The sequence below is a fragment of the Chelonoidis abingdonii genome, chromosome 5 (genome assembly GCF_003597395.2).
Source record: "Chelonoidis abingdonii isolate Lonesome George chromosome 5, CheloAbing_2.0, whole genome shotgun sequence".
Lineage (NCBI taxonomy): Eukaryota > Metazoa > Chordata > Testudines > Testudinidae > Chelonoidis > Chelonoidis abingdonii.
Window position 1 is genome coordinate 140,964,777 of NC_133773.1, and position 12,561 is coordinate 140,977,337.

General features: G+C 53.8%; 2 protein-coding genes across 2 annotated transcripts in view; one reads left to right on the top strand and one right to left on the bottom strand.

Annotated features, from left to right (window-relative positions):
• Nucleotides 1–12,561, top strand: part of ATRN (attractin) — a 427,246-nt gene that overhangs the window by 315,487 nt on the left and 99,198 nt on the right. The gene's annotated exons all lie outside the window — the stretch shown is intronic.
• The window catches only part of GFRA4 (GDNF family receptor alpha 4), a 145,449-nt gene continuing 134,047 nt past the window's right edge, over nucleotides 1,160–12,561 (bottom strand). Inside the window, exons 5-8 of the mRNA XM_032765830.2 lie at nucleotides 12,261–12,370; nucleotides 10,987–11,121; nucleotides 8,530–8,687; nucleotides 1,160–2,705 (exon numbers count right to left, since the gene is read on the bottom strand). Of these exons, the coding sequence (XP_032621721.1) occupies nucleotides 2,562–2,705; nucleotides 8,530–8,687; nucleotides 10,987–11,121; nucleotides 12,261–12,370 (547 nt within the window). The 3' untranslated portion in view covers nucleotides 1,160–2,561. The remainder of the gene's footprint in view (nucleotides 2,706–8,529; nucleotides 8,688–10,986; nucleotides 11,122–12,260; nucleotides 12,371–12,561) is intronic.

Consider the following 12,561-nt stretch of genomic DNA (forward strand, 5'->3'; position numbering starts at 1 on the left):
TGTCACTGGGGTCAGCATTCAAATCCTGCCACTGCTGTGCCAGCTGTGGTCATGCTGTGCATAGCACAGCGATTAGTCGTGTCATTTAACGCACTATTAGCCGGCTTGCCCATGCATAGGGTGCTACCAGGATCTATATAGTCTAGGCTAGTGTATGCTAACCCCATCCTGCTGAAAAAGTACCATGCGCTGGGCCATTGTCTGCTGTTTGCCGTTGCTCTCATCTTCCCGGCTGGCTGCATGACATCAAGCTGAGGATACGTCTGTGTCCAGCTTTGTTGTTTCACTTTTAAACTTGGTGTCCCTGCCCATAAGCCCTGAGTTTATGAAGATCTCTCAGACAGCTGAGACCTCTGTAAAACCAGGCCAGTGAGATGTTACTATGCTAAGGTGCCCCCACAGGAGCCCGGCTTTGGCCACTGCAACCCAGGTGTGTGTGTGTATGTGGGGGGACATAACAGGCCTTTGGTTACGCTAGGCTCAGAACACCAGAGTAAGTATTAACTGGTCATATTTCACGCTGGACTAAGGGCCTGGGAATGTTTCTCTTCCGTTGCAATTTTCCTTTACAATTTAAGCAATCGAGCTAAGAAATCAACTTCTGAGGGGACTGGGAGAGGAGGGCAATCGGCTGCAGCCAAACCCCTATGCTGGGCCTTGTGCTTGCAGCGCTCCATTGGGTGGTGCTCATGATCCCCATCCGCCACTGCTGGGCCCTGTCAAAATCCTTCCAACAAATCCACATGGCAGGAGACGGCAGCTGGTGGCGCGTGACCCAAGGAATGTGCTTCTGGAACCCACCAGCCCAAAGCGCGTGAGGCCCTCAAGAAAGGCTCCTCTGTGGGGCAGCCAGGCAGAGTATTTAATGAGGGGGCAATTCACCAGCCTCTCTATGGGCCTGATAGAGCACAGAGACCCCCTCAGCTTGGCCACTGATGTCAACAGGAGTTAGGGGCTCACTCACCACCTCAGGATCATACACTCTATCTCCACAGGAAGCTCAGACCCAGGGGCCATCTAGCCCAGCAGCCCAGCTCCCGATGCACCAACAGAAGGTGGTGCAATAAATCCTGCAAGCAGCAAGTATAGAGAACACTTCTTCCCAGATCTCATTATTTAGAGATTGACTTAGCGTCTGAAGCATGAGGGCATAAGCCAGCCCAACGAGGGCGACGCTATTTAACAATGTGAATCAGAGCAAGCCCTGCCCTGCTGCGTTTAGCACCTGGATTGTTTCCTAGTGCAGCTGGGTGTTTGAGTATCCCCCCGTGGTCATTCGTGCGGGTGAGTTTGTTGGTTGCTAGGTCTTTGCTGAACCTTTTCCAGCCCATCTTTCATTTTTGTGACTAGCGAGATACCAAGTAAACCACTGAACATCATTTGTGTCACTAAGGGTGTCTACAGTGCAGTAAAATACTCACACCTGGCCCATATTAGCTGACTCGGGCTCAGGCTGTAGGGCTATAAAATTGTAGTGTAGACATCAGGGCTCATGGGGTCCCAGAGCCCAGACATCTACACAGTAACTGTATAACCCCAACAGACTGATGCTGCTGAACCGGGCCAGCTGCAGCTGTTTGATGCAGTGTAGACACAACCTTTAAGACCAAACAACTCGCCTGTCACATGAGCATGAGTCAAGTGACATGAACATGCCTGGAGGCTTACACATACCAAGCGATTATAAAAAGACTAGCGTTGTATGGGACAATATATCCTGCTCTCACCTCACACTTGGATGTGACAAAAACTACCCCAAAGATTTGACAGGGCCAGTGAAGAATGTTCCGGGATCAGAAGGGGCTGCCACCATGAATTGCCAAAGCCGGCAAAAAAAAAATGGAACATGCGTGTTTCTTCCTGAAGACCAGTAACACATGAACACGGTTTTCTACAGAAGAGGGGAAAGGGTCAGGGTTCGGCTGGGAATTACATGCTAGTTACACAGGATGTTGTCAGACGTTGAAAAACCAGCTAGGTCAGGGACCGGATGGCCCTGGCTCTGCTCTACCCCGCAGAGATGCCTGGTGTCTTCCTTGGTGGACAAAGGCAACACTTTGCTGACAAAGTGGAAGATGGCCTTAGTCTGAGCCAGGGACGGGGTTCTGTTGGGCCTGCCGCAGCTCGGGTCACTGTGTAGAAAGTTGCATGGCCTGTTGTGAGATCCACCACATCCCCGTAGGCCAGTGTTTCACGAAATCTTCCCGAAGCTCATCCATCAGGAGTCTTTCCTGGCTCGGCTGTCTCAGGAGAGCTTAGGGCCTTTGAATCTCTGGTTTCTTGTGCTGGGCTCTATGAAGGGACCTGTCTGTGGCTCTGCACCGCCATGGACACACTACAAGGCGATGGAGATGGGAAGCGAGCCAAGGAGCAGGAAGAGTGACCAGGAGCGAGCTGGTGAGATGCCTTCGATTTTACAAAATAAAATATGTTGGCTGGGGCGGGGGGGAGAGCAGCGCATTTCCACATACAGCCCTGCCCTCCCCCAATGAGTGTTTTTAAAAAAAAAAAAAAAAAAGAGACACGCATAGAGTCACCGCCTGCTGCGTGCTCGCTCCGTTTCACATTGCAAGCAGGAGTGGTGCAGCGAGAGCCATGGAAACCCACATGAGCAGCCACTCTGCAGCACGGGAGGCTGACGCCAAGCCGGAGGTTTCAGATGCCAGTTGGGTGGAGCCCCTTAGGAGCGGCTCCTCGCCAGATCCCTGCAAAGAGAGTGGAGACAATGCTGAGGGTTAATCCCATATTCATCCTCTCACTCCTGGAAAAGACAGGAGCCGAGGGCATCGCATGACATTTAACTGGGTTGCGGGCAATGGGTGTGAGGGCAAGGGCGGCTGGAGGCCAGTTATGAAGCATTGGCCTGAATTCTGGTCTCAAACCGGCACTGTTGAAGTCGATAGTTACACTGTGGTGAGGACGGAAGTGGCTATCATCAGCGTCTAATGAGGCCTTTCAGAATCAGAGCTCAGGACGACCGTTAACAGGGCCAGCGGTAGAGCAGAATGTCCTGACCCTGACTTCACTTTGGGCTGAGGGCAGATAGCACAGGACCAAAGAACTGGAGGCTCCTGGGTCATCAAGTCCAGTCTCCTGCTCTCACAGGAAACCCTCTCACGCCATCCCATTCCTAAACTTACCATGCCCCAGCTTCAAACTAGATGGGTCATTTGCGCCCCTCCCCCCTGCCCATTTCTACTGGAGGCTGTCCCAGAGCCTCACTCATCCGATGGTTAGAAACCGGCTTATAATTGCCAGCCTCTGTGTATTCCTGATGTATTTGTTCTAGAGCCAACACTGCCCTTTCTTTCCCCTCCCTGGTGTTTACCCCTCGTATGTATTTATAGAGAGCAACCAGATCCCCTCTCAGCCTTCGCTTTGCTAGGCCATAAACAAGCTCAGCTCTTTTAGGCTCCTGTCATACGATGGGTTCTCCAGTCCCCGATCACCCTAGTAGTGCCTCTCAATACCTGGCCTGTTTGGATTCATCTTTCTTGAATGTGGCGACCAGAACTGAACCCAGTTGTTCAGATAAAGTCTTACCAGTGCCTCAGACAATGGAGTTAATCCTTCCCTATCTCTGCTGGAAATACCTTGCCTAATAACATCACTCCCCCTGCTCAGTTACTGTCATCAGGTGTATCCATAGTACAGAGTGACCTCAATGATCTAAGGTCCAGTTCCTTCCCTGGTGTTGGGCGGGAGAGCGACTACATAGTGAAACAGCAGAGTTTTCTGGAACATTTCCTCTCCCCACTGGTGCTATATGCAGGTGTGTGCAGTCCCCTTGTAACCCACACACCTGCTGGGTGTGGTGCTGTGTCCTATCTCGTGGCACTGAGACCACTTAGAGACAGACATTAATGAGCCTTCTCTACAGCCTTGGCCACTAAGCTCCAAAGGTCCCAGGTTGGGTCCCATCTGCTGACAACCAGGGTCTGTTGGTAAAACACCCAGACTTTTGGGTCACATCCCATGGTTCACAACCCCCCAGGCTCTCTCAGTGCAGCTCACACCACACCTCTGAGTAGAGCCGCCTCTCCACATATTAAGGCAAGGGAAGAGAGAGGAGGGGGCTGGAGGCCTTTTTTGCTACCTCTGTGTAATCAGCTTAGAGTTTCCTATCCCCCAAAATGCTGTTCCCAGGAGCATGAACGCAGCAGGGCAAGCCCAGTGTTGAGCAGAGACGCGGAAGCTGAACAAAGCATGCCAGCTGAGGCTGTTATGGACGCCGGCTCTGCAAAATAGTCACGACACTCACACAGGACAAACACTTTTCGTGCTTTGTTTTAGGCCTGGTCTACTCTTAAAGGTTATATTGGCAGAACTCCTGGTCAGCGGTGTATGAAAACAAAACAATGTCCTGAGTGACACAGTGATGCCAGCAAATCCCCCAGTGTGGCTGCAGTTACTCCCGTGGAAGAGAAGAACGTCTTTCGCTGTAACTAATGTCACTGGGGGAGGCGGTGTCCCTGCACAGGCCAAAAAGGCCTTCTGTCAGCGTGTGCCGTGGCTGCAGTCGGGGTCTGGCCTACGCTCCATTGTGTGGCTGCAGCCTTAGAAGTGGGAGGGGGGAGAAGATGGGGTAGGAGGAGTTTAAACTACATAGCCTGAGAGTTGCTTTGGGACAAAGAATGACTTGGCGTTCGTGGCACCAGACTGGGACCCAGGAGAGCTAGGTGGCGATCCGGGGGGGTGCCATTGATGTCAGTTGGTGTTGGGTAGCGGTGAAAGTAAAGGCAAAGACTTACTGGTATGGGACTGGCTGCACTCCCCCCCCCCCATAAGGGGTGGTGCCTCAAGAGGATGGGCCGGGGCTGGAGTCAGTGTCCCCCAGCCAGCCCTTCCACATTGCCTGGCCTGTGCTGCCCGAGGCTCCAGCAGCAATTTAAAGGGCCCAGGGGAGATGCTCCTTTTGCGCACACACCCCCGTTGGTGGGTGGGGGAGGGCAAAAGGGGCAATGACGCCACGGCAGCACTTTAAAGTTAGCTGGCTACGGGCCGGTACCGGAGGCCACTTTTTACCGGAACGCTGTACCGGCCCGTACCGGCCCACTTTCACCCTTGGTGTTAGGTGCCCAGATACCGCTGAGGCTTTGTGCCTCAGTTCCCCATCTGTATAAAGGGGATAACAGCACTGCCCTGCCTCACAGGGGTGATGGGAGATAAACTCATTCCTGACTGTGAGGTGCTCAGACACTGCACTGCTGGGACCCATGGAAGTACCTAGTAACACACATGAACAGCCAGGTTGGGCCAAACCAATGGTCTGTCTGGCTCAGTATCCTGCCACTGACAGCGGCCAGGGCCAGGCGCTTCAGAGGGAATGAGCAGAACAGGGCAATTTCAAGTCACCCAGTCCCAGCTTCTGGTAATTGGAGGTTTAGGGACATCTGGAGCTTGGGGGTGGCTCTGTACTTTGAGCCCTGCACTTTAGAGCTAGCTGGGTGTTTAATGCGTAGTGACGACACGAACCACGTGCCAGGGCTGAGCAGCCCTTTAATGTCTGGATGCTGATCAGGTCTAGCCGTCCTCCTTCAGCCTGCACCACTGGACTGGAATTTTCCTACAAACAGGCTCTTCCAGTATACAGCCGGAAGGACCAGCAGTGCCAATGGACAACTTTCAACCTCGAATGCCTCTGCACCTCCACTCCAGAGGGAACCAGGAAGTGCAGAGATATCTGAAATGCAGGGAAGTTACTGGCATGTTTTCAGGCCTCCCAGAAGATTGTGGTTGCAGTTGGGCTTGAGCCGTGGGTGAAGGTTTGAGGCTGTGTTTATTCCATCCACCCTGTTGTGTTTGTCCCCAGTGATCCCGTGCAATGTAAGGGCAATATGTGTAATCCCATGCTGGTGGGAGCTTGCTCCTCCACAGGAATGTGAGCCAGAGCTGCAGAGCTTGCTTCTCGCACTTCGAGTTGAGGCTGTAATCTTGGGCGATTATGTCTTCGCTGCAGAGTTAATAACCCGTAAGGTCGGGTGCTGGGTCCGAGCACCCAGCTTAGCCTCACCCAGGGAGGAGCAGCCACATTGGGTTACTGTGTCCTCATTGGTGCTGCCCGCCCGTCGGTGTTTGGGGCCATACATATCCCATGGCTCTGTGTGCTGAGACGCTCTAGGATTGTTTCTGCGTCAATAGCAGGAGAACGTGTCTGTCCTGCAGGGAGATTTGTGGGACAGCACTGGAGGACTATCAGCAGCGGAGTGATTTTGCCCATGTCCTCACTGCAGAGTGGGTGGGGTCCAGCCTGTGTTAAAGTGGAGCCCAGGCTGTAACCTGCACCCCCAGCCATGTAAACTATTCTAGGCTTCAGGCACCTCCAAACCTAGGTAAGAGGGTGCAGGGAGAGGGCTGAAGCCCAAGCAGGGACCCCGAGGGAGGTGCAGGACGATCCCTTTACCACATGACCTACCTCACCTGCTGAATTTCTAAATCTGCACAACGCTTAGCACTGAATGTGGAGGCCTCCCTCCCAGAATGGCAAACCCCTTCCCATGTTAACCGGTTAACTCACCTCTGACCCGTCCCAAAGGCTAAGCTGGCTCCATCCCTACTAGAGGGGCTGTACATCCAAAGTTAACCTGTAGAGGGTTAGGGGTTATTTCCTTCTCTTCCCTGGTTGGCTAGCTTGCTCTGGGGGCTCAAGGGGTATTTACCCGGTCTGGACCCACCGGGCACCATGACAGCGAGGGGCAAGCTGGCCTGGTCTCTCTGCGACGGATGGCTCAGGGATGCCGTCCGGAAGAGCTGTGGGGCTTTTACTGTGCTCTGCGTCTACTCACATGTCTGGACAGGTGCCAACCTATTGGCAGCTAAAATAAAACCAGCTCCCCCGCCATCTCAAAGGGTGGGTGACCGGGCCCCAGCGCTACGGCTTCTTCTGCTTTAGGGGTCTTCCCTTATCTTCACACCACAATCCAATGTACAAAGCCGCCCCACAGCTCGGGTATAAACTTCAAAAGGCACAAAATCCCCATCACCCACCACCTTCTTGCAAGATTCACAATGACAGGGTAGAGGGGTTTGGGCTAAAACCCAGAAGAGAGCCTGGGTTAACTCTGCAGGGAAGAGACACTCCCCAAGAGACCAACAGCATCTTTCTGGTAAGCGGGGAGAGGTCCCACATGCAACTCGGAGGCCAAACGCAAAGGGAGCAGGGTAACAAGCTAAGCCAGTTCTGTGTGTGTCTGCAGGAGGAGGCAAGTAGAAGCCAAAATCGTGGCCATTTATCTGTGGTGCAGATAAATGTATCTACATGTTAGGGGCAAACTGCAAGGTCCTGACAAGCCGTCAGTGCTGCTGCAGCTGCATTTCAATCTTCTCCATCTCGTCTACTGGTAGGAAGTGGCAGGTGATTGCTGAGCGACAGAGGCGTTCAGAGGCAGATTGTGACATGCTGCCTTATTGCATGGCAGGGGAAGGGAAGCGGGAAACAGGGTTTCCCAAACTCTGCATTGCGGTTCCACCAAGCCAGCGACGGCCAGCTGGTCCAGTACTCATCACTGGAGTCCAAGGCCTGCAGCGATTCGGCTATCTGTCATGCAGTAAATCAGGGGCACTGGTATTATGTAATGATGAACTAACAATAGTTATATGACTGTAGTATACAGTAAACCAAGGTTATCATTTATTTAAATAATCATCATTGACTATGACTAGTATCAGAGGGGTAGCCATGTTAGTCTGGATCTGTAAAAGCAGCAAAGAGTCCTGTGGCACCTTATAGACTAACAGATGTATTGGAGCATGAGCTTTCGTGGGCGAATACCCACTTTGTCGGATGCATCCGCCGAAGTGGTTATTCACCCAAAAAAGCTCATGCTCCGATACGTCTGTTAGTCTATAATGTGCCACAGGACTCTTTGCTGCATTGACTGTGACTGTCGGACATAGAGGCTCTACTCAGCGTAATAATCAAATACAATTAATAATTTAACAATATTTTTCTTGTGTCTAGAACTTTTCAGTTGAGGATCTCAAAGTGCTTAATGAACATTAATTGATTATCGAAATCCCTGGGATACAGTAATGTTAATCCCATTTCACAAGTGGGGAAACTGAGGCACGAGGTGGTTCAGTGACTTTCTGAGGTCACACAGCAAGCCCACAGCCAGGCCAGGAATAGAACCCAGGAATCCCGATTCCCAAGCCTCTGCTGCTGGCAATACTATTAACATCACTTATTCCTATCATGACATATAGACACACTGGGCACTTAGCAGGTGACAAGCTCACCAGAAGAGGAGAAGAGTGAGGACAGCGTTGCCTGTTGGTTAGAACTGGGTTTATTAAAAGAGCTTATGAAGGAGTGGAGCTTGGGAAGGGCCTGAAGGAGAAGGATGCGGTGTGGCAGGGGGGTCTGGGAGTCTCAGGTGATGGAGGCACCAGACAAGTGGCAGGGGCTGAGCATAGAGGGTGCAGAAGGCAGCAGAAGGAGGGAGCTGGGGTCCAGAAAGCTGAGGAGGAGGGTGAATTTTCTGTGAGTGCCAGTGCAAAGGCTCCATGAGCTCCTCAATCTACCCCTACCTTGGTGGGCTGGAGTTGCTCAAAGATGTTCCCTCTGAGGGTGGCGGCAGCTCTGTTGGCGTTTCGCTCCTGCTTGTACATCTGCGTCGTCGGGGGCACGGACGGGGCCAGTGCCGCGTTCAGGTACGTCCCGTTGCCGAAGGCCAGGATGGCGTTTTCTTGGTGAGATGGGGAAGAGCACTCAGGGCAAAGCTCTCGAGGAAAGTGTTAACGTTCCCTCCTGACCTCTCCCGCGGCCCCCAGGACAGGCTGGGCAGGGACCAGCCATCGCCTCCCACTGCCTCTCCTGCCAGCCCTGCCTTCCTGCACAGCGCTACCCTGTCTGCCCATGTGCCCTGCCTCCACTAGCGGGCGGGCGGGGAGCAGCTGGGGGGCAGGGAAAGCAGGCCAGCAGGGGTGGAGCTTGCCAGCAGGGTGTGGGGTACAAAGCCACTGAAGGCAGAAGTTGCTGCCTGACCTCTCTGCCCCAGTGGCCAGAAACTCTGCCCCCTCCACGTGGAGTGCGCCTAGGGGGTCCCGCTGAGCAGGGATAGGGATTGCCCCACACACACTCAGCACAGCGTTTTGTCCCCCTTGAGGGGGGCTGGGCCAAGCACACAGGTTTGAGGAGTCCGCTGTGGTCTTGGTTCTTTTCACTCAGGCAGTAGTGGCTCACATGTTTAAATCCAGAGGCCTCAGGTTTGGTCCCTGCTGTCAGCACCTCAGGTGGGGCCAGCCATTACACCTGCCAGATCCCCAGAGGCACTGAGCACAGGCAGGGAGCCAAGACCCCCTGAGTTTTAATCCCCCAGCTCCCCCGGGGGGAGCCAATTACCCGCACTGAGCCTCAGCTTCCCCACCCCGTAAAAACAGGGACGACTGTCCTGGCGGGGTGGCGAGAGGCGGAATTCATTCAGGTTTGTGAAGCCCTTTAGGAAGGCTAGGCATCGTCTCCCTGATTCCACGGGAGTGCGTAAGTTTGGCAGCCATTTCCACTGCCCCGCAACCTACGTCCTGCGGACAGTCTGTGGCTGGGGAGCACCCAGCAGGCGGGTTCCCCTTGGCTTTTCCCCAGGCAGAGTCATCTACAGAACTGAGCAACATGCTGGCACCCTGGAATGCCCCACCCGCTGACCTCGGGGCATTAGACCCATCGATTTCAGCCAGGAGTTAGGCTCGTAAATGCCTTTGATGATGTGGGCCTAAGTGACTCCATGAGGGGCTGAGCGGAGGGAATTGGGCCCCGGGTGCTCACCCAAGAGCAATACTGGATGGGGCATAAAATCAACATGGAACCTTCCCTCTTGCCCGGGCAGAGTGACGGAGGCTGAGCAGCAAGGCAATCGCTCACAGCAGAAGATATGCAGTAACATCAGGGCATAATGCATTTACAGCAGTGGTTATCCCAGTGGACAATGGGAGGTGCTGGCCCTCACCGAGTCTCGAAGGCTCAGGCTTTGTATGGGAGCAGCTCACATGGGCCACTCAGCCTGGCAACCAGCTGCACACTCTCTCCTGCAAGATGAGGCCCAGGATTCCCTCTTAAACATGCAGCATGCCACCCCCTGCCGTCAGCCCTCTGCACACTGCCCGATGGCGCTCTCTGCTTCGCAGCCCAGCAGCTGCCTCCTCATGGGTCCTGAAGAGAAGCCATCACGCAGGTGATGTGTTCGTTATCTGAGCGCAGGATGGCTGTGGTTTCACTGCAGGGTCAGGCCAATGGGAAGGCCTGGCTGAGAGAGGAGAATCACGCAGCCCTCTCCAGCCAGAGTAACGGCAGCGCAGGAAAATGCTGGCAAAGTTAGTTTCTCTTGGCACAAGTGTTCCCCCTTGTCGGGTTTTCTCAAGCGTGACAGTCCCAGGTCCTTGCCGGGAGCGCGTGTCGTCTCAGAACACTGATGGATTCTGACATCCTCAGCATTTGTCATCTTTTCCAGGGGTATAAAGATGTTTCTAGCCAGTCTACATAACTCAGGCTGTCTTGTCTCAGCCTTCACCTTCTCCTAGCTCTTTCAAGGGCTAGGACATCCATTTTACACAGCAGTCCAGCCCTCAGTGTCTGGTTCGCCTTCCGCCCTTTGATGGCTTTGTCTGTTTAGGGCAATGGCTGGGCCCTGATCTCAGCTGGGACCTCTCGGTGCTCCTGGAACACTCATGAGGGCCAAATTCTGCCTTGCCTAGCATGGATGGGCCGGAGGTGAGAGGGCACTGGGACCCCCTCCGACCCATGGGGCAGCTGTAATTTGTCTGGGCAGCACAAGGGTGAAGGCTAGCCATGTCAGGCGCAGCATTGCTAGCCTGTAGGGGACATGTCTGGGTGAGGGCAGGCGCAGGCAACACTCTGACCACTCCAGCTACCACCTGGCAGGTGCAGAGCTGGTGGCAGGACCTCCTTTCACATGGCCTTTCCCTTCCCGCTGCGAGAGGCACCCAGGAGCCCCCCAGCCCTGCAGTGGACTTGCCCCGTCTGCTACTTACGGAGACAGAGGTTGTCGGTGAAGAGGTGCAGAAAGCTCTCGCACTCCTCCTGACGGTTGCCGCTGGCGTTGCAGGTGCACCACGGTGCTATGCTGGCAGTCGAATTGTCGATGTAGTTAGGTGTGATGGGACTACCTGCCAAGAAGGACGGAGCAGGGACGCTGTTACTGGAGGAACTGGCTGAGAACCAAAACCACATGGGCTCCGCAGAGCAAACCTTCCCCCAGCTCAGCCACATTCCGGAGGGTTCCACACTGCTGCCCTTAGATTTGCCAGGACCTCTTTCCTTTGCGGTTGACCTGCTAAGAAGTGATGCCATGGGGAACTCTGCTTCTCTCCTGGCCAAGTTTCCAGGTCGATTCTGCTCTGTTCACATACCCAGCACACCCCGCGGTTAGAGAGACCAGGGTGCTACACTCAGCTAGTGACCCACTTTGCTCCCTTTGCTACAACACTGCTTGTTGGGTAGCCCGGGGGTATGCAGCAATCCACACAGATAGGGCATGGCTCCCGTAAAGGAGGATTAAGACTGAATGGCTCCATAGGCTCTAAAAGTTCAGGATATGCCCAAAGCATCTCCCTAGCCCACTTCCCAGCCTCCAGCAGCAGGCAGCTGGCTTTTCCAGACTGACCCATGCTGTGCTCAGAGCTCCTGTCTCAGGGTTGAGCCAAAGCTCTCTGCAGCCAGTGAAGTGTGGAGGAAGGTGGTTTACAGTGGTGGCTGTGATGTGATTGGCAGACAGAATCTGCCTGGTGACCTGGGGCTGCCAATCCACGGATGCTCAGGATCTGGGAACATGGAGGAGTGGGGACTGCTGTTCCAAAAATGTGCTGTAAATGCTATGTTTGCCCTTGTTCTTTGGGAGCCTTCAACACTAAATCTTCCAACGCCTTGATATCACATACTGTACGGAGCATGGGAAGGTACCTCTCCGGTGGTGAGGAATAAGGAGTGACACCTTTTCACCCATTAGGCTCAAACCTGTCATTTGCTTTTTCTGCTGACCCACGTAAGTGACTTGTTACCCATTAGCCTTGCACAGCCAGCACAGTGATGGGAGAGCGAGCTGGAGTCTCATCCGGCTCATGGCTCATCGTCATCCTCCCCAGGATTGTCAGAGGAGCTCTGATTGCAGAATCTCTGTTGTCAGTGAGGATGCAAGAGGCAGAGGGGACATGGAGTGTGCTTATTAGATCTGAGGGGCTTGCAATGGTCCAGAACAGGAGGTGAGAGAGAAGAGGAGAATCAACAACTGAAGGGCACAGCTTCATACCTATGATTCCTGTGTATGCCAGCAGACAGGCAGCGTAGTTCTCCCTCCTGCAGCCAGTAGCAGACTGCGGGGACGGCTGGCAGTTAAACTGAAACTCCGCATATCGGGACCTGCATGGGACAGAGAGTGCAAAGGGAGATGTCAACGCTACTGAACTTGCTGCTTTTACTGCCCTTGCGTATAACTAGACCCACTGATACGCTCGCTGACTTACGTCCTAAACTACTGGACGGATGCTTAGTTATGTGAATAACTAAGAACATAAGAACAGCCATACTGGTCAGGAATGGTCCATCTAGCC